The 21,640-nt window shown below is 36.5% G+C and overlaps 1 protein-coding gene across 2 annotated transcripts in view; it reads left to right on the top strand.

The window, feature by feature from the left end:
* Positions 1 to 21,160, top strand: part of TMEM144 (transmembrane protein 144) — a 56,137-nt gene extending 34,977 nt beyond the window's left edge. For both annotated transcript variants that reach the window (XM_023228240.2, XM_023228245.1), the window contains 5 exons: positions 1,312 to 1,430; positions 4,109 to 4,228; positions 5,343 to 5,440; positions 10,100 to 10,153; positions 19,317 to 21,160. In XM_023228240.2, coding sequence (XP_023084008.1) covers positions 1,312 to 1,430; positions 4,109 to 4,228; positions 5,343 to 5,440; positions 10,100 to 10,153; positions 19,317 to 19,400 — 475 coding nt within the window. In that variant the 3' untranslated portion in view covers positions 19,401 to 21,160. The remainder of the gene's footprint in view (positions 1 to 1,311; positions 1,431 to 4,108; positions 4,229 to 5,342; positions 5,441 to 10,099; positions 10,154 to 19,316) is intronic.
* The last annotated feature ends 480 nt before the right edge of the window (positions 21,161 to 21,640 follow it).

Raw genomic sequence — 21,640 nt, 5'->3', positions numbered from 1 at the left:
GACTCAAGAATAGAAAACCTTCTTTTTGATAGTATATATACTATCTTTACGGGGGAAAGAGCAGCACCTGACACATAGTAGATAATAAATATTTGAATAATTTGAATGAATGAAAGAGTAACCACCTTTGGAAGAAATAAATAAGTTGCTGGTTTTGCATCAGAATAAAACCAATCTTTCAAACAAAAAATTTTTGCAAATTTTTTTTCACAAAGCCTCCCCTTCATTAAGATATTTGTTAAGAAAAATATTGTTAGTTGTCTTGTAATTAGCTAGGCCTAAAGTCTTCTCTGTGTTTGGGATGCTCCACGGCTATGAAGTCCAGACCTCACGTGACACAAGGATTTTCACTATGAGTAGAACATGTTGCCAAGGTGGTCTTGTGAGTTTGTGCAGGCTCATATTACTTATAGTACTATTTAAATTGACTAAGTTAGTTTTTAAGCTTTGGAGGGAATTGTTTTTTCCTACAACTGTTTTCTGGAGGGTTTTTTTGTGTGATTTTTTGTTTTTTTCAGAGACAAGGTCTCACTCTGTCGCCTGGGCTGGAGTGCAGTGGCAAAGTGCTGGGATTACAGGCGAAAGCCACCATGCCTGGCCTGTTTTCTGTCTTCTGTCATCGTCCTTTGTGTTAACTTCAAGGAACTGTTCCAAAATATGAATCACCTCCCCCTACAATCATTGGAAATGCTTGCTTCATGCAGATATCGCCCAATTCTGACTCCAGTGCTGAAAATGAAACATTTTCTTTTTATGAAAAGGAATGTTTTGTCTGAAATACCCAGATTATTTAGTTAAATCAGCACTTCCTCTTGACCATGGCATTGTCAACTAGGCATAGGCAAGTTCATGGATTTCAATGGCTGTTTTCAACAAACATGCATTTAGTACTTAGTCTGTCCTAGTTCTGTGCTGAATAGTATGGCCTGTTAAAATTTTTAAAAAAGCATAAAGCATGGTGTCAGTATATAGATATCTCAGTTTAATTAGAGTGCCAAATTTATTTATGTAGACTGTACAACTGTAGCAATATTCTCATTCATGTAATAACAACTTATAATCCATTTTAATTTCTGTAAATCATGTACTTCTAAAATTAGACACTGGTGGACCGAAGCTGTCCTAGTCCTGATGCCACTTTAATAGTGCAGGGTATTTCTGTGACTTCTGTCAGTCACAGAGCTTGAGATAAATGGGTGCTTTTTGCCTGTTTGTGATTTGCCTTTTGAAGCATGTTTATGATTCCATTTGTGCGTTTGTGAGAAATATTGCTTTGGGTCAAGATTAATAGTGATTTATTTGTTTTGTAAGGGGCTGCAGTCTTGCAGTGATATCTGGAGTACTCTATGGATCTACATTTGTGCCAATCATCTATATCAAGGACCACAGCAAAAGAAATGATAGTATATATGCAGGGGCAAGCCAATATGGTGAGAATAAAAAGTTATCTTACTTTATTAATATATATTTGTATGAATATAAAAAGAATTGTGATAATAGTAAATATCGATGGGTCGATTTGATCTTTCTTTGTCATTGTAAGTGGTGAATTAGAAAGGCACTGAAGACAAAAAATAATAAAGGATTGAGTATTTTCATATGATCTTTAACACACAAATGCAATCAACTTTAGTCAGGACTCTTTTCAACTACTTGGATCTTAACACATGGCTTCTGACTTTCCAGTAAGATTTGGAAATTATTTTTCAATTAGATGATCTCTGGGAAAATATGTACACTTCTGCTCTTTTAAAAAGGCTAAAGTATAGTGCATAGTACTTTAAAATCAGGTAAAGGTTAATGTATAGCCTATATGGTCAGAGGATATTATTTTTCAAGCACAGAGTCCTGCACTGGAAGGCCCAGCATAATGTTTCCTGTTAACCTCTCAGTTTCCACTGATAGAATTAATCTCCCAGGAGTAAACTCAATACTATATGCAATAGCCTTGTACAGGTTCAAAAGGAGATGAATGAGTGTTTACTTTGGGGATCCTCTGATTATGTTGCAGCATGACTTACACCCATGAAATGATAAGAGAATAAGATTATTCATAAAGTAAAGTTCTAAATCAGATGGCACAGAAAATTAATGTGACCCCTGTTCAGATAAAGGAGAATTTGGAGGGCAAAATTCGTGGGGGAAAAATTATTAAAGAAGTTGAGATTTGAACTCAACTTTAACAGAAAGGATAGACTGAGTAGATGCCATAGTTTCCGTCTTCCTTTTTGTAGTTAGCCCCATGTATATTATTCAAACCTTTTATTGATTTCTTTCTTTTGTTAAAATTTTACGCAAATACTTTTTTGCATTTTTACAAAAAGATAAAAACTAACAAAAATAGAATAACATAGGATAAATTAAAATAAGGTCTTACTAAAGAAAGAAAAACAAGAGTGGGTGTATAAAAGGAACCAGAAATGAGTCTAAAATCCTTGTACTATATTTGCATACTTGCTAGAAAGGAGGCGTAAATTTGGCTCTTAGAGTCCTTGTAGGCACAAGGGAAATCAGATCAGTCTCATGATTCAATGAGCACAAGATTAAAAAAAACTAATTGTTCAGGAGCACAGATGTTCTTGGTACAGGGACATAATAAACAATGTCCTCAACAATCTCTACACAAAGAGAACAATGGCTTCTTAGGGGTCTTGCTTGTGACAACTCTGAATGTAATGTGATGGGAACACTTTATCCCAGTTTATTCAGAAATAATTAGGGGGGATTATCTTTTATTTCATTTATTTAACAACACATATGTAGTATGTGGTCTGTCCTAAGTATTTTATAAATACTCGGTTAATTCTCATAGCAACTAATACCCTTATTATCTTAGTTTTACATTTGAGAAAATTAAGACAGAGACATGAGATGATTTGTCCAATCCCCAAAGTTAGTGAGCATTGAAATGAGGATTTGCACCCAGGTGGTCCATGCTTTTAATCACTGTATTTTGCTTTCCTTTGTGGTGGTCCATATTCAGAGGTATTGCCCTTACATGATCCAGAAGTAGGATTTCAGACTTAGAGCAACAGACAAACTCTCTGTCTGTTAAGCTTTACTTCCTAAACATGGCCACTCATCTTTGTCAAAATTTTAGGGGACAGAAACATTGAGTCCAACATGGCTTTCCCAGCCAAGAACCTGTAGTGCACCCATCTGTGTGGCCACAGTCCCATCTGCTTAAACAGTCAGTGGAGTTGGAATTTTTCCGAGATTGGGCCACCATCATGTGATATTAACTCCCCCATGTACTTAGGTTTATAATCAACAATTGAATAAAACCCTCTCTGGATTAACTTCCTGAGTAGCCTTCTGTACAGCTGTCGTCTCCAACAGAGATGCTGGTCTCCAGACTGATCAACGGATCCTATTAAAATTAGCACCCCCAGTTTTTTTCATTCACATCCTCACTGTGGTCAACCTGAGGATTTGCTATAATTTCTATTGTCATTAGTAAAATTAGGCCTGAATGCCTATTTTTAAAAGGGAGGTATTAACATCATAGTTACATAATTCATTGTTTCTTATTTAGCTTTACCAGATGATCATAAAAACTAGCCTTTAGTTTTGAGTATAGTAACAAGTTTACTACTAAATGTATCTAGATTTTAAATATATTAATTAAAATTTTATATGAACAGCATGTAGAAAACTAGAATGAGTAAATATAATTAACGGTTTTTTGGGTTTTTGTTTTTTTGTTTTTTTTTGAGACAGAGCCTCGCTCTGTCGCCCAGGCTGGAGTGCAGTGGCATGATCTCCGCTCACTGCAAGCTCCGCCTCCTGGGTTCACGCCATTCTCCTGCCTCAGCCTCCCGAGTAGCTGGGACTACAGGCTCCTGCCACCACACAAGGCTAATTTATTGTGTTTTTAGTAGCGGCGGGGTTTCACCGTGTTAACCAAGATGGTCTTGATCTCCTGACCTCATGATCCACCCACCTCAGCCTCCCAAAGTGCTAGGATTACAGGTGTGAGCCACTGCGCCCAGCCTGATTAATGGTTTCTTTACCTTTAAGGTTAATTTTGGTGAGTTTATTTTCAGAAATCTAAATATATCTGGAATGATGAAAATGGTGTTTGAGAGTTTTTAATCTCTATTTTCAGATTTAGACTATGTTTTTGCACACTTCAGTGGCATCTTTCTTACAAGTACTGTCTACTTTCTGGCCTACTGCATAGCCATGAAAAATAGTCCTAAACTATATCCTGAAGCAGTCCTACCAGGTAAGAATATGTACTACAGATCTTACTATATGAAAGTATCATCTACAACTCATTTAACTTGAATACGTTTCTTCTGGAAACAAAGCCGTCCTCTGTGTGTATGTGTGGTGTATTTGTATTTGTGTGTGTGTGTGTGTATGTGTGTGTTCATTCCCCCTAATTACTTTTGCCCAGTTCACCACCAAATATGAGGTATTTTAAATCCTTGAAACTGAATATGAAATGTTGGCCATTATTACAGAACTTAAAACTTAAACAATAAATCTATCAATAAGATATTTTCCTGTGCCAAACATCTTCTGTATTGTTCATCATTCTTTACTATTTCTTTTTCACTAGCTAAGGGTTCATATATCAACAAAGAGGAATATGCAATAACTTGGGAAAACAGTTTCTACAAAATGTAAGAAGAGATTGTGATGACTTCAGAAAAGACATATGTTAAACATACATGCTTTTGGACTTAATTCATTAGGCATTGATCATTTTTTCAAAAAAATCTCATTTAGGAGTTTATTATAATTCAATTGGGAATGTAGGTCCACAAGTAAAATCTTTTAAAGGCAAAAATAAAGCATAAGTCAGAGACTTGTTCTGAATGCCTAACAGATTTATGCTAAAGAATGCCACCATATAGAAAATGCTAGAATACTTTACTGAATGCCTACCTAAAGTACTGTGAAAGTTTTAGCTGATATTTTTACTTAAATACTATAGGATTTTCGTTGTTTTGTTTTGTTTTCTTGGCCGTAGCGTCACTCTGATTCACTTTATTAATATCTATGGTTTACAGTAAATGATATTTGCAGAGAATGTTCGGGTTCAGTATGTCCCTAGGCCCCTTTTCACCACCCAATCTCTACCTCTTTTACTACTATGGATACTTTAATGCCGATAATGTGAAAGCATCGATCACTCTACCCATAGCAGGCAAGAGTAGAGAAATTACCTGGTTCTAAAATAACAATAAAACACAGCTCAAAATTCCATATTGGCCAACAACATTGAACGGAATGTATTTACATGTGCACTTTGATATTCCTGTTGTAGCTCAAGTGTGAGTTCTTCAGGAGGGAAACATGGTCTGCAAATGTATGTTGTCTTCGTATTTCAGGATTCCTGTCAGGAGTACTTTGGGCAATAGCTACCTGCTGTTGGTTCATAGCAAATCACTCTCTGAGTGCTGTGGTCAGTTTTCCAATAATCACTGCTGTAAGTAGCTGAACTGTTTCTCCAAATTTTCATTTTATAAATGTAATCCCAATTTTTCTGAAGCACTGTTAGGGTATCACTAAAGACTGTCATGGAGTTTGATTTTTTAGGAGTGCAATTAATGGATTCAGATAGACAAAGTGACCCTCTTGAATCTTCATGTGCTTGATTGCTAAGGAACATTTCTCACCTCATTTTAGCAGGGCTATTAATCCTTAATCTTTAATATCCTTACAGTTTTTGGTTTGATTGGTTTATCTAATGTCATTTTAGAGACATCGTAATTTGCTATTTATAACTATTATGCTCTCCTTATATAAAAGTTTATAAATATAAAAAATGATTTTATGCCTATTACCACATCAATGTCTTGACAATTCTGTGAGATTGAAAGTACTTCAGACACCTCTTCCTATGGTACTTCACTGTGTTTTTCTTTTGTTTTGTGTGTGTGTGTGTGTGTGTGTGTGGCTTTTTGTTTTTTTTGTTTATTTTTTTTTGCCCACGCTGGATTGCAGTGGCACAATCTTGGTTCACTGCAAGCTCTGCCTCCTGGGTTCATGCCATTGTCCTGCCTCAGCCTCCCGATACTTTCTGTTTTTAAGCAAAACTTTCTGAAAGTGCTAAAGCAAGGTGTTGTCTCTGGATGATACCACTTATTACAGCATACTTAATACAATTTGCTTCATCCTTTTTTTAGGTGCCAATGATATAAAACATAGATAATAGAAAAACTTTTTTTTACATAGGCAAAATAAGTACTTCATAAGATTATTCCCATTTTGAAGATGAGAAAATTGAGGCAATAGCTAAGAATATATCTGAAGTCACATAGCTAGGGAAAATCTGAAGACTTTTAAGTCCAGGGTTCCCAGTACACAGTGCTACTTTCTGCCATCAGCATGGAATCTAATTTAGAATTTGTTTCAGGTTCACTAAGGTACTAGGACTAATATATACATACATATAGGAACTGCTTTCATGTTGGGCTCTTAGATCTACCCTAGATATTGTAGATTGCTAACCAGCATTCAACTGCATCCCCTGCTTCCAAAATCATCATCACTAACAAAATTTATCTAAAACATTTTAGTGTTTGCATACCTGTGTAAAGCTAGAAAACTGATTTTTAGAAATAATGTCTAGTCTAAAAACCATTGATAAAATTTGATATAAACCCTGGGTATCAAACAGTATATTTTGACAGTTCTACTCTGTAAAATAGTTAACTTTCAAATGCAACTAAATTCAAATAATAAAGGACTTTTTCTTTAAAATTTAAAGAACCCACATTTTAGCATTTTTAATCCTGCTGAGGGAAAATCTAGCAAGTTATGAAGAATTTCTGTAGGTCTAAACTCTTCACAATTAAAATGGCAAAGGACCCAAATTCTTTCCAACAAGGGATTTGTTCCTCCTTATTTCAAGGACACTTAATCTTAGAAGTGACAGGCAGTGGGTGTAAAGTTTACCTGTTAAATGCACAAAAGCAAATTTGTAGAGAAAAGTATACAGTATGATGTGTCCCTTGGCTATAGATGCAAATGTTATTTGAAAATATTAAATTCCACTACATAAGGGGGAATAATATTTATTAAAATAGAACAAGTCATTATTTACATCAAATGTAAACTTTTATCTTTATCATATGATAGTGATTTTTTTTCTTTTACTCAAATTATAGTATTGAGCAGATGTGAGTTCTCCAAGAAGGTTTTGAGGCAATTTTTTCTAAAATACACAGATGCAATTAAGCCACACATACAAATAGAAATACAAACACAAATAAAAAATAAAACCGTGGTAAAGACAAGAAAGGGAGCAAATAGTGTAAATGGCAAATAGTTGCTGTGATTAAACATTAAACTTTACTTAGTGTTTTCAAAAGGATAATGCAATGGGGTAAGTAATTCTTATTATTAGCAGCATATTATTTCCTCAGAACAGACCAATTATTTCTTTTTTGCATTGAATTCTTAGTAGAATTTATCATATGGGATCTCTTAAAGGCAACATTGAAAAACAAATAAACAGTATCTTTCACAAAACTTTTATAGTAGAAAGAGAGTTGGTTTTTCTACCATTGTTTCTTGTTTTGAGTTAGAATAAAGACGGAGGACAAAATGAAAGGCTAATTCAAAGGAAATAAACCACTGAAGTAGGTGGGTGTGGGCAGAGGATCAGTGAGAGTGGTCACTGTGGCTTTCGGCGACCTGCCCATCACAGAGATTATTCTTGAAAAACTGTAATGGAAGCAGAGCCTTCTCACTCACCAGGTGTAACTTTCTTACCTTGTACGCTTGGTGCTTGTTATCTGGGAAGGACAGGTATTTGGAGTTGGTGAGGGAGTAGGTCCCTATTGCTACCAGGCCTTTGCTTGGTTTTATTTTAGTCACTTTATCCAAGGACAACCTTATCTACAGACAGAAAAGATTTAGTCCCTACCCTCAACAATCTTATAGTCTTCATTATTTTATTTTTTTGGAAGGGCTAGATTTTTTAAACTTTTTTAAACATAAAATGTCAAACTAACCTAGCACCTAGTTTCAACAATTATGAATATGGTCAATCAATTTTATCAGAATACATTTTTAATATCCCAGCAGTGCTTTTCTTCCCAGGTATACATATTCCCATAGTTATATATCCAGTGGTAACTAGACTGACTTTCCTGAAAGTAGTATCCATTTTGTTTATTAGCAAATAACATTCCATTAAAAAGCCAAAAGAAAAAAGAAAGAAAGAAAAAAGTCACCTAACGGGCTGTTACCTCTGCTCCACGTCTTCCTTGATAATTCTAAACTGAATCAGCTTACTCTCAAGATAGGAGCGAGTTCACTTTGTTTTCAAAAGCTGATTTACACCTAACATACATTAATTTACAAAAGGAAAATATACAATCCAAATTACCAACTGTTGTATCTCCTATTAAGATATCCTTCCTATTTGGCTCTCCGTGGCCTGAATCAAAGAGTCAGTACATACCTTGACCTACGCTTGCATTACTTTTACCAAAGCACCCTTCCTATAACCACATTACTCACAATAACTCTTAGGCCATGCCTAAGCTCATATTTAGAAAACAATCAGACAAGAGTCTTCAAAGGTCAATGAAACCCCGTGGTATTGTCCTGTACCATGTTCTCTGAAGGGAAATGGATTTTCAGATTAAAAATTATTGAGTGATTAGCATAACATTAATATGGTATCCTGTTCTATTGTTTCCTCCCATTCTGCTGAAAGTTAGTGTGGGGTTGCCTAAAAGACCCATATGCTTCTTGTTTGATTTGGATTTTGAGGCTTAGGAACTTATATCATTGATAAAAGGCAGTTCCTTTGACCTATTTCTCTGGCTCTTTTGGTGTTGACTTTCCAGATACTGATAAACAGAGACGAGTGTATTCTTTTGCTTCACTTACACACCAAGAGTGGAATCAAACTTTGTTGACTCAGTTCTTTTTTTTTTTTTTTTTTTTTTGAGATGGAGTCTCGCTCTGTCGCCCGGGCTGGAGTGCAGTGGCCGGATCTCAGCTCATTGCAAGCTCCGCCTCCCGGGTTTAGGCCATTCTCCTGCCTCAGCCTCCCGAGTAGCTGGGACTACAGGCGCCCGCTACCTCGCCCGGCTAGTTTTTTGTATTTTTTAGTAGAGACGGGGTTTCACCATCTTAGCCAGGGTAGTCTCGATCTCCTGACCTCGTGATCCACCCGTCTCGGCCTCCCGAAGTGCTGGGATTACAGGCTTGAGCCACCGCGCCCGGCCTTACTCAGTTCTTTAGACAGTTGGAGTAGTGATAGGGGAAAAACATTTTGGAATCTATTTGAAACTCTTCCAGAGTTTCTCAGGGTTTGAAGAGCAATCATAAAAATGCAAATACAATACACCTTCTCTACAAAGACCACAATTAACCCACATTCCAATTTTCTTCCTTCTCAGCTAAGAAGAATTACCACCAAACTTGAATAGCTTAAAGTTTACAAATTGCAGAATCATTCCTTTTCTTTACCTGTTTCTTCTCATTTCCTCTGTCCCACGTTATTTCATTCTTTTCTTTGTCTCCTGCCCAGAAACCCCTGTTGTTTTTCCTTACATGTTTATTTTAATCTTCCCATAAACCTTTTTTTTAGCATTCGTTGGTGTTTAGTGCTAGCCAGACTTGATTGCTCTGCAGTAATATCAGTTAAAAAATTTTTTAAAGCACGAGCTACTTCCACATGTACATTATTTGTTAGGCCAAAAATAATATGCCAAAATTTCTTCAGTTACGAGATTATCTCATGCCAAAGAAAGTTAGAAGCTTGCGCACACTTTTTCTTATTAATCCCATTTCTAGTATCCTAAGGAACTAGGTCAATGGAAAAAATAAGCTATATGTTTATAAAAATAATTTATGTCAAACATATTAAAGTATTATGTGGCACAAAATATTATAGTATCATCAAAATAATAAAAATGAAGACCATGAAGAAAAGAAAATGAAAAAAAGTCTTCATTTTTTTACTTAGTATCACCTAATGTGTAGCTTAGTGTGGAGTTAGGGTTGATATTATGGGTAGATTCCCCTGAAAACATTTTTATATTGTCTTTAACTTACTATATTTATATAGAATCTAGTCATAGGTAAATATCCAATTTAATTAAAGTTTATATTTTTATTTAAGGGTCCAGGATTTATAGCTGCAATGTGGGGCGTCTTCATGTTTAAGGAAATAAAGGTATGTACAAGAAAGGGCAGACTTAGAAAATGGGAATGGGGTAGGCCGGGCACGGTGGCTCACGCCTATAATCCTGCCACTTTGGGAGGCCAAGGCCGGTGGATCACGAGGTTAGGAGTTCAAGACCAGCCTGGCCAAGATGGTGAAATCCTGTCTCTACTAAAAATACAAAAAATTAGCCAGGTGCGGTGGTGTGTGCCTGTAATCCCAGCTACTTGGGAGGCTGAGGCAGGAGAATCACTTGAACTCAGGAGGCGGAGGTTGCAGTGAGCCAAGATTGCACCACTGCACTCCAGTCTGGGCAACAGAGAAAGACTCCATCTCAAAAAAGAAAAGAAAATGGGAATGTATCCAGGTGAGTAAAGTATTTAATATTATGTTTGCATTATTTTCTGAAAACTGCCTGTGGTGCCTAGGTCCAGGGCAGACAACCCATGAATGGATTTGACAGATAAAACGTTCAGAATATGATAATGCCTAATTAGGAAAGAAAATACTAGAGCTATGAGAATTATAATGTAACATCATGTCTCTCTCCACCCCATCTCCAATGGAAAAATGCTGTCGTTGACTTAAATTTCCCTGAAGTGATTTTAAGTAACCCAGTGAAATATGAGAGTGGGAAATTTGTTTAAAATACGGTAGATAAACAAGATGAAAATTTTTTTTTATCCTAAAGGTTAAAGTATCCCCTGAGGTAAATCATCCTTGGGAATAGATGTTTATATTGGTTCCTACTCTCCCAAAGGCCTCCATGTCAAACCAGCAATTTTGTAAGAAAACAGCATGGTAACAGGCAGCTATTGCCATTTCCTTTTCAAATGCAAATGATGGGAATTTAAAATTGCATTCATCAAATAGTTCTAGTAAAAGAGTGTGTGTGTGTGTGTGTGTGTGTGTGTGTGTGTGTATGTTTTCTTTAAAAATCACTTGGCTGAGCATGGTGGCATGCATCTATAGTCCCAACTACTCAGGAGGCTGAGGCAGCAGCATCACTTGAGCCCAGGAGTTTGAGGCCAGTCTGGGCAATAACAACAACAACAAAATTTATAGTCTCAGGAGTCCAACTGGGTTCAAATCCTGGCTCTGTCACATACTAGCTGTGTGACCTTGGCCAAGTTTCTTAACCTCTCTGTGCATATACTCCTTATCTGAAAATGGGGCTAACCAATCAAGAGAGCTGTGAGAATACGAGTAAAGTGCTAAGAACACTACCAAGAACACAATAAATGCTCAGTTAATTTTGGGGGTGAGGGTCATAGCCCAAACTGTCGATAGAAAAATAAAACAGGTTAGGAGCAGTGGCTCACACCTGTAATCCCAGCACTTGTGGGAGGATTGCTTGAGCCCAGGAGTTTGAGACCAGCCTAGGCAACATAGCGAAACCCCTATCTCTACATAAATGATTTAAAAATTAGCCAGGTGTGGTGGTGAACACTTGTAGTCACAGCCACTCAGGAGGCTAAGGAGGGAGGATTGCTTGGGTTCAGGAGGTCAAGACTGCAGCAAGCCATGATCATACCACTACACTGCAATCTGGACAGCTGAGTGAAACCCTGTCTCTTCAAAAAAGAAAAAGAAAGAAATAATAAGAAAACACAAAATCAGAGAACTTCTCCCCTTCTAGCCAGGCGTGGTGGCATCTACCTGTAGTCCAACTATGTAGGAGGATCACTTGAGCCTGGGAGTTCAAATCTAGCCTGGGCAACATAGTGAGACCCTGTCTCCTTAACAATTTAAATATTTTAAAATGTTTAATCTTTTTCTAAAAAATTGCTTTAGAACTTTTCCCAGTTTCCTTTACTTGTAGAAAAAGTCTTCAGTTGAGGAATATATGCAAATAAAATTCTGTTATTCTTTTCTAAGAATTTTTACTAAAGACAATATTGATCCAAAGACCTCTCCCCCTGTCAAGGCATCATAGACTTGTCTTTATATGCAGTTGTACTAGCAAATAATTCCTGGTTCTAAGGAGATTAATGTTGCTAATCTCTAAGAAACATAAAGTGAACATACTTCTACCTGATCTTTAAAATGATTATTCAATTTTAGATTTAAAACATCATTTCATTGTAAATGAAATATTTTGATTTAAAATCCATTTTTTGATAATACAAGTAACATTTGCAGATTTAAAAAATAATAAATTTGTTTCAAAAATATGTGGACTGTGATCACAATTTTTATTTTTTTAAATACCCAAGAACAACTTGAAACATTTATAAACCTGTAAGTTACTTTCGTGAACATTTCTCATTTATTGTAGTTGGAGTTCCATTCTACAAAAAGTAACTCTGTGCGAAAAATATGTTGTAAATCTCTCTGCATATATTTCATCTACCTCACAAAAAATGATTTATTTACGTTAAATAATTGGTTATTATCTCATGTAAGATGCTGAAGCCTTAGAAAATCATAAATTAGTGATCATAGTTTATTAGTAATTATAGGTATAAAGAAGTACAAATTTTTTAAGTCTGTAATGTAAGTACAGACTTATATTAAAGCATTTGAAAATTATTTTGGTCATGACTACAATAATAATACTGAATTGAAAATCCTGTTGACTACATATAAGAACCCTGTTCAAAGAGAGAATCCCTAACCAAAAAGTCTAGTATTAATTCTTTAGAGTCCTTTATTTAAAGGAGTACTGAAAAACAGTGAGGAATGTTTTGTTTTGTTTTTGGTAAAGACGTCTTTAAAGAGACACCTCACATCAAATAGGAAAGTAACTTTTAAGATTAATATACTATGACCCAATAGGGTTTAATTCAGGAATGTAAGGATCATTCATAATATGTAAATTAATTAATCCCATTTACCATATCAAATATGAAAAGGATGTGATAATACTTTACTAACCTCTGAATAAGCTAGAAATAAAGGGAATTTTTAGTGGTACAGTATGTCTATCAAAACAAAATAGCAATTATATACCTGAGTTTCATGAAACGTAGGAGTTCTCTGTATATTGGAAGTCAAGGATTTCTCCATACTATTATACAATATTTTCTGTAGATCTAGCTAGTTTGGAAACACATGAATAAGAAATGAAATGAATAAATATAGGAAAAGAAATGAGAAGATTATCATTTGCAGATTACATTTTTTAAAAATGTAAGCATTGTGATTTCAATTTATTGGTGACAAAAATTAAAAATTAAAATAAAAATTTTAAAGAATCAACTGAAAAATTTAAGATCCAATAAGACCATTCAGTAAGGCTTGAGATATAAAATAAATATGAAATCAATTGCCTTCCAGTATTGTCACCAAAAACCAGTTAAAAAGAGGAAAATAAATGCTATTAATAGTAACCACAAAAATTACATAAATCTAATTAAAGAATTAACAAGTAATGTGCCAGATTTTAAAAATACTGTATTTTACTTTGCTACAAACATTTACTAGAGGACATAGAAGATCAGAAAAAATATGGGAGACTCGCCACATTTCTGATGGAACACCTCACTGTTATAATTAGGCAATTCTCTCCAATTACCTTCAGTATAATTCCTGTAAAATCCCAGTGAAGCTCTGTCTAGATTTTTTAGAGTAGGTTCTGAAGTTTGGCTAATTATTTATGTAAAAATAGGCAAAAAAAAAAAAAAAAAAAAAAGCACGACAGCACATGTACCATATTTCTGAAATGTGCAATTTAGATTAGCTATGCCAGTTTTCTTATAAAATAAGGATTTCTAAACCTAAGAAAATGACTGTTTGCTCTTTTCTATTTTAAAGAATGACTAAGATAAGATTACAAGTATTAAAAGAAGAGAGGGCCAAGATGAAAGCAAAGAGTTGAAAAAAAAAAAAAAACCTGGGGCCAGGCATGGTGACTTATGCCTGTAGTTCCAACACTTTTGGGAGGCCGAGGTGGCCAGATCACTTGAGCTCAGGATTTCAAGACCAGCCTGAGCGATATGGCAAAACCCTGTCTCTACAAAAATACAAAAATTAACCTGCTGTGGTTGTGTGTGCCTCTAGTCCCAGCTGTTTGGGAGGCTGAGATGGGAAGATGGCTTGAACCTGGGAAGTGGAGATTGCACTGAGCCAAGATTGCACCCTGGCCTGGGCGACAGGGCTAGACTCTGTCTCAAAATAACTAAGTAACTAACTAACTAACTAACTAGGGCTAGACTCTGTCTCAAAATAACTAAGTAACTAACTAACTAACTAACTAACTAAATAAATAAATAAATAAACAAAAAATCTTATATGTCATCTACAAACAAAATTTAAAGGATGTCTAGTGGTACTTAACATTCACTGTAGACACCTAATTGCCTCTTGACAGCTGATTTAAAGAAAAATTTTAAATACTTACATGCCAGTCAATTTAGAAAAGCATCATCAACTAAACACTAAATCTCATAGGAATAATTTTTAAAGTGTTTTTGTAGAAACAAGACAAAAACCCCTAAACTCTAAAGAAGAAAACAAAAGCAAACCTGTTATCTGCAGGACTCATAGGTGCTGTCAGTTATATATCTGAAAGCAGTCCTTGAAGATGCATATTTAAGAATCTACAACCTACAGCTGCGAGGAATAAAGCTGAGCGCCAAGCACCTTTTGTGTGAAGAACTTTAATGATTCCATTTAGTTTTAATGCCATCAGTGCATCAGTTGGATGTTTTTGTACTTCTGATACTCTTTTTTGTTGTTTGTTTGTTTTTTGAGTGGGGGTCTCGCTCTATTGCCCAGGCTGGAGTGGAGTGACGTGATCTCAGCTCACTGCAACCTCTGCCTCCCAGGTTCAAGCAATTCTCCTGCCTCAGCCTCCTGAGTAGCTGGGATTACAGGTGCCCGCCACCACACCCAGCTAATTTTTATATTTTTAGTAGAGACGGGGTTTCATAGTGTTGGCTGCACCCAGCCCTGATATTCTTTTATATCTGATATCCACTACTCATTAGGAAATGCATTTTAGATTATTATATCTTTAAGCTAGATATAAATTATATTTTTACCAGCACACTTTAGTATGTCTACAGTAATGCCAACACAGGCAGTTATTACCACAACAATGTATAGGTCAGTAAGCTACTCCTCAGTGAAGAATGAGATAATCTATTATCTTAGTAGCTACTTCAGAAATCCAAGTTGAAAACCTTTCTGCTTTGGGAAGAATGTTAGCGTGCTCTTTCCAAGAGTTAACATCCACCTTTGATGAAGGAAAAGCATTGCTGTGGCCCAACCACAATCAGTCTTTTTCTCGAGGAGACTGGGCAGTTTGGGCAGAATCTTAACACTGAAGGAGAAAAAAATTTTTCATTCCCTAAGAACATTATTCTTCTCTCTACATAGGTAATAAAATAGCACTTAGCAATGTATTCATGTAATTAGATTGTAGAGTGCTTGTAATTGAAGACCGATTTTTTTTAATTTAAGTAATTGCATCAATTTCAAATTCACAAAGTATATTTGGAAATCACCTTAGTGTATTTATTATTTGAACAAATATTTATAGAATACGTATTCTGCATTAGTACCAGGATCTAGGTGAGAATTGCAGTCTTAAAAACTAAGAAAAAAAAGGTGCTGGGAAATCCAAAGCCTACTGCCAAATGTGTGTGTGTGTGTGTGTCTGTGTGTCTGTGTCTGTGTGTGTGTGTTTAAATAAGCTGTTCTGCACTTGGCAAGGTTTTAGGGTACTTCTCGTAGAATTTGGGATTTGAGTGGCTTCTGTTAGTGCTAAGGGTCACACTGAATCAAACAATTCAACTGGCCCCAACCTAACTTACGAAGACCTATCTCTGGTCATCAAACAAAGGCAAATTAATCTACTCTGATTCTTTAAGTCAAAGAAAGGGAATATATATATATACACACACACACATATATATATACACACACACACATATATATGTATAAAATATTATTTAGTTAGTAACATAATTATTTAATTTTGTTAATTAATACATAACATATATGTATGTTACATATTAGTTAGCATTAATCTTATGAACTAATAATACAAGAGAACTTTCCTTGACAGTTTTCACATTCCCTCCATCCTGGACTTTGTTTCTGTTCTGTTCAGATTTATTATACAAATTTACCTCTGATCTCTGCATTCTTCCAGTAAACTAGAAGCACAAGACCTTTAAGGAAGTGTGAGGGAAGTAGACAAAATGAACCAGACAAAAGTCCATTCTTTGAAGTGAGAATTTCATTGTGGAGCCAGGAGAGTCATGTGTTCCTATTGTCAATCTGTCTATCCTGCCCCAACCCTGTTTCCTGTGGGAGCCCACTCAGAACTTCCCTTTCTGGGTTTCCCTCAAAGCTGATCTGGCTGCAAGGCAGCAAAGACAGAACCATCCCACACCCTCTAAGCCCTTGCATCTATGCAGGGGGAAATGAGTCTCCTTAAGCCTACACTTTGCATGGCCTGGCTGTAGGAACCCAAGTTTTGGTGCATGTTCTTCACTGAGTCCTTGAGTGAGCATTAGGAGAGATACTCATGAATCCAGATTAGCCCTGAGGATTAGCCTCTAACAGAGCCCAGGGTCCTGCTTTTATGAACCCACTCCCCCCAACAAGTCAGTCAACTCTTGCCCCAAAGACACAGCATTCTATTCCCACCACCTTTCCTGAAGTTTTGCCTAAATTTGGATAGTGTGAGGCTGTTAACCTGTCGGACCCCAGTGGCCAGAATTTTCACCAGAGAGGGAGGCCACCAGCCCTACTCCTTGCAGATTTGAAGCAGGCAGGATGCCAACTGCTGCCTAGAGTTACCTCCTCTCCATTCCTTTTTACTTTTTCCAGAACCCTTATGTGTCTTCTACAATGACTTACCCATAAACCATTGTTACTTTTCCTTCTTAAAAGGATCTAATAGTATTATTAAATAGTATTATTAAATTAGATTATCTGATTGTCATCTTAGATATATCTAAAATTAGAGAGGTGCTAGTCTTGTTTTACCTTGTAATGTTCAAACCTTCCCTTAGAATACTGGAGTCTTCTGCCTTGGATTCAGACTCTCCTGATGACCCATGCTTGGGACCCTTAGACCAGGCAGCCAGAGATTGCTATGCCCTCAATGGCAGAGCCAGTACCCTTAATCAGCAGGAAGTAGAGGCAGAAGACTGACTTCCTCCCACATCAAGCCTTAAGGATAAGGGATGGAAATATTTAAGTGGGCGGGGGGAATGAGACAGAAATAATACAGGTGGTCACAGATTAGGAAAATTCCAGGCAGAAGTTTCACATGACTAGCCAAAGGAAACTTCAAATAGCTGCAGAGGCCATGGGCTGATAACAACCTGAAAAACAGGGTGTGGATCAAGCTGGCTAAGACCAACAGAGCCCAACATGGTGCTGGATTGGCCCTAGGTTTCACCTAGGACCTCATTATACACTCATTAACATAGAAATCACACACCCACCAGCACCATGACAATTCCAGGAACACCCATATTTGGTGTAAAAATTAGTGACACCACAGTTCTGAGAAACTGTTACCTTTATCCAGGAATCTTCATGAATATTCCACCCATAGGTTAAAGAAATCATGAAAATAGGAACCACAACCCCCTTGTATGATTCTCTCTTGAGTGTGTCTGTGTTCCCCTTTCTCAAGTGTGTACTTTTCACTTTGCAACAAGTCTCTGTACTTTCACTAAAGAAAAATAATAATAAATTGGACTCTTTAAACATAAAGAAGGATATAGACAAAATGGCAGTCATTCAGAGAGGAGCAGCCAGGAGAGTAAGGAAGCTTGAAACCATTCCATATGAAAAATGGTCAAAGAGCTAAAATATTGACCAGGAAAAGAGATGCCTCCGGGGATATACAAGAGTTATTTTTCAATGATTGAGGATTTATCTTGTGGGAGAGATATTAAAATCGATCTATCTGTACTCCTAGTGATGGAACTTATAGGAAATGAAATATTTCTACTTAACACAGGAAGATATTTCTTTGTTAATTCAAAGATGGGCTGGGCAACACAGGGAAGTGGTTCCCATCTTTGAGAACAGTGACCCCATACATGACTGGGCAAGTCCAACTACGTCATTCTTCACACCCTCTCTGCGTTTCTTCCTCACCCTTGAGATCCATCTCCACCTCTCCATCTGGCCTTCATCATCTTTTCCCTGGAAGACTATGGTCACCTCCTAATTGGTCTCCTTGCATCCATTCTGGCCCCTCCAATCTGTCTGCCATCCTGCAGAAAAGAGTGAGCTTTACACAGTGCAATTCTGAAATTTTAACACAGCCAGCTGCCTGTTTTTCTAATGGCTTCCTCTTTGTTTGGAAAAAACAGGACCCAAATTTGAGAGGCAGTGGTGAGTAGATCACTTGAGGTCAGGAGTTCAATACCAGCCTGGCCAACATGGTAAAACCCTGCCTCTACTAAAAATACAAAAATTCGCTGGGCATGGTGGTACCTGCCTATAATCCCAGCTACTTGGGAGGCTGAGACAGGAGAATCACCTGAACCCAGGAGGCGGAGGTTGTAATGAGCCAAGATCATGCCGCTGAACTCCAGCCTGGGCAATGGAGCAAGACTCCGTCTCAAAAAAAAAAAAAAAAAAAAAAAAGGACCCAAAGGACCCAAAGCATAACAAGTGGTCAGGTCCGTGGTCTTCCAACCTCATCTTGCTCCACTTAACTTTCATTGCTCCAATCACACTGACCTCCCTTCAGTCCCTGGGAAATATTTTGCTTTTTCTTACAACAGGTCTGTGCACATAAAATTCCTTCTACCTAGAATCTCTACTTGCTGCCTTATTCCCCTGGCCAATTCACTGATACTTGTAGTTAGAAGCTCCACTTTCCACCCTCCAAACCAGCATCATTAAGATTCCTGCAACGCACTCTCAACAACCATGGTGGTTTGCTTTATTATTAACACCCCTCTCACATAATAACACTCTTTTCTGTGATTACTTCGTGTCTCCCATATTATACGATCGGCAGCATAAAGGTACATGTTGAAGTTTAGTGGGTGCCCACATTTATTTACCGAATGGGTGAATTCATAAGGCTCTGCAGGGTTTTGTAAGAATCTGATTACCTGGGAGGGGTAGCAAAAAAGCATACAGGTGGCTAGAGCAAATGGTTAGGTCCCTAGCAATCTCGAGAGTCTGTCCATTTTGTATAGTTGATTCAGGCTGTATTCATCACTGTTACTCTTTTTTTCTTATTCAGGGTCTACAAAACTACCTATTAATGATACTTGCATTTTGCATCATCTTGACTGGAGCCTTATGCACTGCTTTTTCTAAAATCTAACAACGACAAGACCAGCAGATGGCAGCAGTGGTTAAGCGGATCTGTCTATGGGCCGGCAGAGAGATTATGCTGAGAGAAGAGTGCATTTTCATACAGCAAATGGATCTCAGCCCCTGTTGGAGTGGGTACATGATTTTTCTCCCCAAAAATGTGAGAATGAAGGAAGACTGAGTTTCATTCAAGTATAAAAATGAAAATTTCTTCTGATGAACTGTTTATGAAGGTAGTACTTTACTGGGTGACTAAAATGTCTATATTATTATAGCATTACATGTGAGGATGTCATTTTACCACAATATGTATCTCGTGTTGCATAATCTAGAACACAGTATAGAGTCCATATGCAAAGAAGTTACAGTCCAAATTTCTCACCTATTATCCCAGTGAAGTGAGGCAGAAATACCTTGGGCAAGGAGGGAGAGCCTTACCTTCTAATAGAATTAGATTCCATAGATATTTGGATCCTTTGTTTCATAAAGTAAATGCATAGTTGGTAACTAAATGTTAAAAAGGCCATTTTATTATTTTTACCCAAAACTTACGTTTATTTCAAGTTAATATTGCCCAACTCTACATCATCTACCCATTTTAGCTCATAATGCTTTCGATTATCACCAGATAAAGTCCATTCTTAGAGAATAACAATTTTCATCATTGAGAATATGTGCATAACATAATACACACATACACAAGTATATGCACGTACCTAAATACACACAGATATGTTGCTAAAATGAGATTCTAGGTTATCAGTAACAATTTAAAGGAACCAACCACTCTTTTGAATGTACAATTAGTTTTTTTCTGAAATACACTTTTCTAAAACCCTCTTAACTGGAGGTTTTCTAAAACCTGTTTTCTTCTTGTTTTAACTGGTGGTTTCCAGTAGGCAAAATAAAATGACAGGCATGCTAGTATTCTTTGTTTGTTTGTTTTTTAAGAAAACTGAAATTAAGCCAGACAGGGTGGCACACGCCTATAATCCCAGCTACTGGGGAGGCTGAAGCAGGAGGGTCACTTAGCCCAAGAGTGCAAATCTGCCAGCCTGGGCAACATAGCAAGGTCCCATCTCTGAAAAATAAATTTAATTTAAATTTGTAAGAAAAAAGAAAACTGAAACAGAACTGCTAGTACAATGTTTGCTGCAATTATTTCTAAAACTTTGAAATAACATAACCCCTATTCAAATGTAAATTTTACCCATTCCCACCTGATAGTACTGTTTATTACTTTGCTATGCAGGAGAAACAAAACAGCATTCTATTTGTGTGTATACCCTGCAGTCAATGTGCATGGGTTAAATCCCACCTCTGCTTCATTTTATTTGTGTGACTTTGGACAAGTTCCTAAGCCCTCTGTGTCAGGCCCCTCATTTACAAAATCGAGTTTATGATGGCATCTACCTCACATGGTTGTTGTGTTGTTAAAGTTAGTTAAAATCTGTAAAGTATGTTGATGAGTATCTGATACTTCGCAAACACTATGTAATTGTTAGCTTTTATTATGTGTTGTTTGAAGGGGAAAAAAAGTTTGTGTAGATTGTAGAATACCACTTAAGAGCTACTGAGCTCACCACCTTCCCATCCAAACAATTATTACTCCTCTAAATGAATACTACTTAAAAGTGATGGAGCTTATGTTTGTTTATTGACTTGCTAATACAAATAAATATTTGATTATAACTTCTTATACTCATTTCAATTTTAACCTGAAATGTCATTAAATTATGCTGATAAACTGAATAAATTGTGATACAAAAGGTATTGTTCTCATTTAAATATATTTTAGAATTTTATATCGGATAACTTTTATTTATTCTTTAGTTGGGATTTCCAATTCATATGCAAACTTATAAATGTGAAGTAAAGCAGTTGCAGAAGAAAAATGAAAAATCAATCATATTACCTGTATATAGTTTCTGATACCAGACAAGCTTTTTCAAAATGGTACCAAAAAAGCCACTTATTATTGAGAGGTTAGTCTAAATGAGCAATTGTTTGCTCACCTTACAAAGTGAATGCCTAACTCCCTTGAGGTTTTTAGGTTTTATTTTTCCTAATCTAGTATGGCTAAATTCTAGTGTTTATTTTACCTTTTTCTGGCGTGGCTTTCTGTCAAATGGCAACCCCATCTGTACTAAACAGATCCTGCCATCTTGTGTACAGAGATGGCACTACATTCAGTAGAAGTAGCAGCCAAAAAGGCTGGTATCAGATTATGGGAATTTTCTACCATAGGAA

This window comes from Piliocolobus tephrosceles, chromosome 3 (genome assembly GCF_002776525.5).
Source record: "Piliocolobus tephrosceles isolate RC106 chromosome 3, ASM277652v3, whole genome shotgun sequence".
Lineage (NCBI taxonomy): Eukaryota > Metazoa > Chordata > Mammalia > Primates > Cercopithecidae > Piliocolobus > Piliocolobus tephrosceles.
The sequence above is the reverse complement of the archived record's forward strand: the minus strand, read 5'-3'. Positions and strand labels throughout refer to the sequence as shown.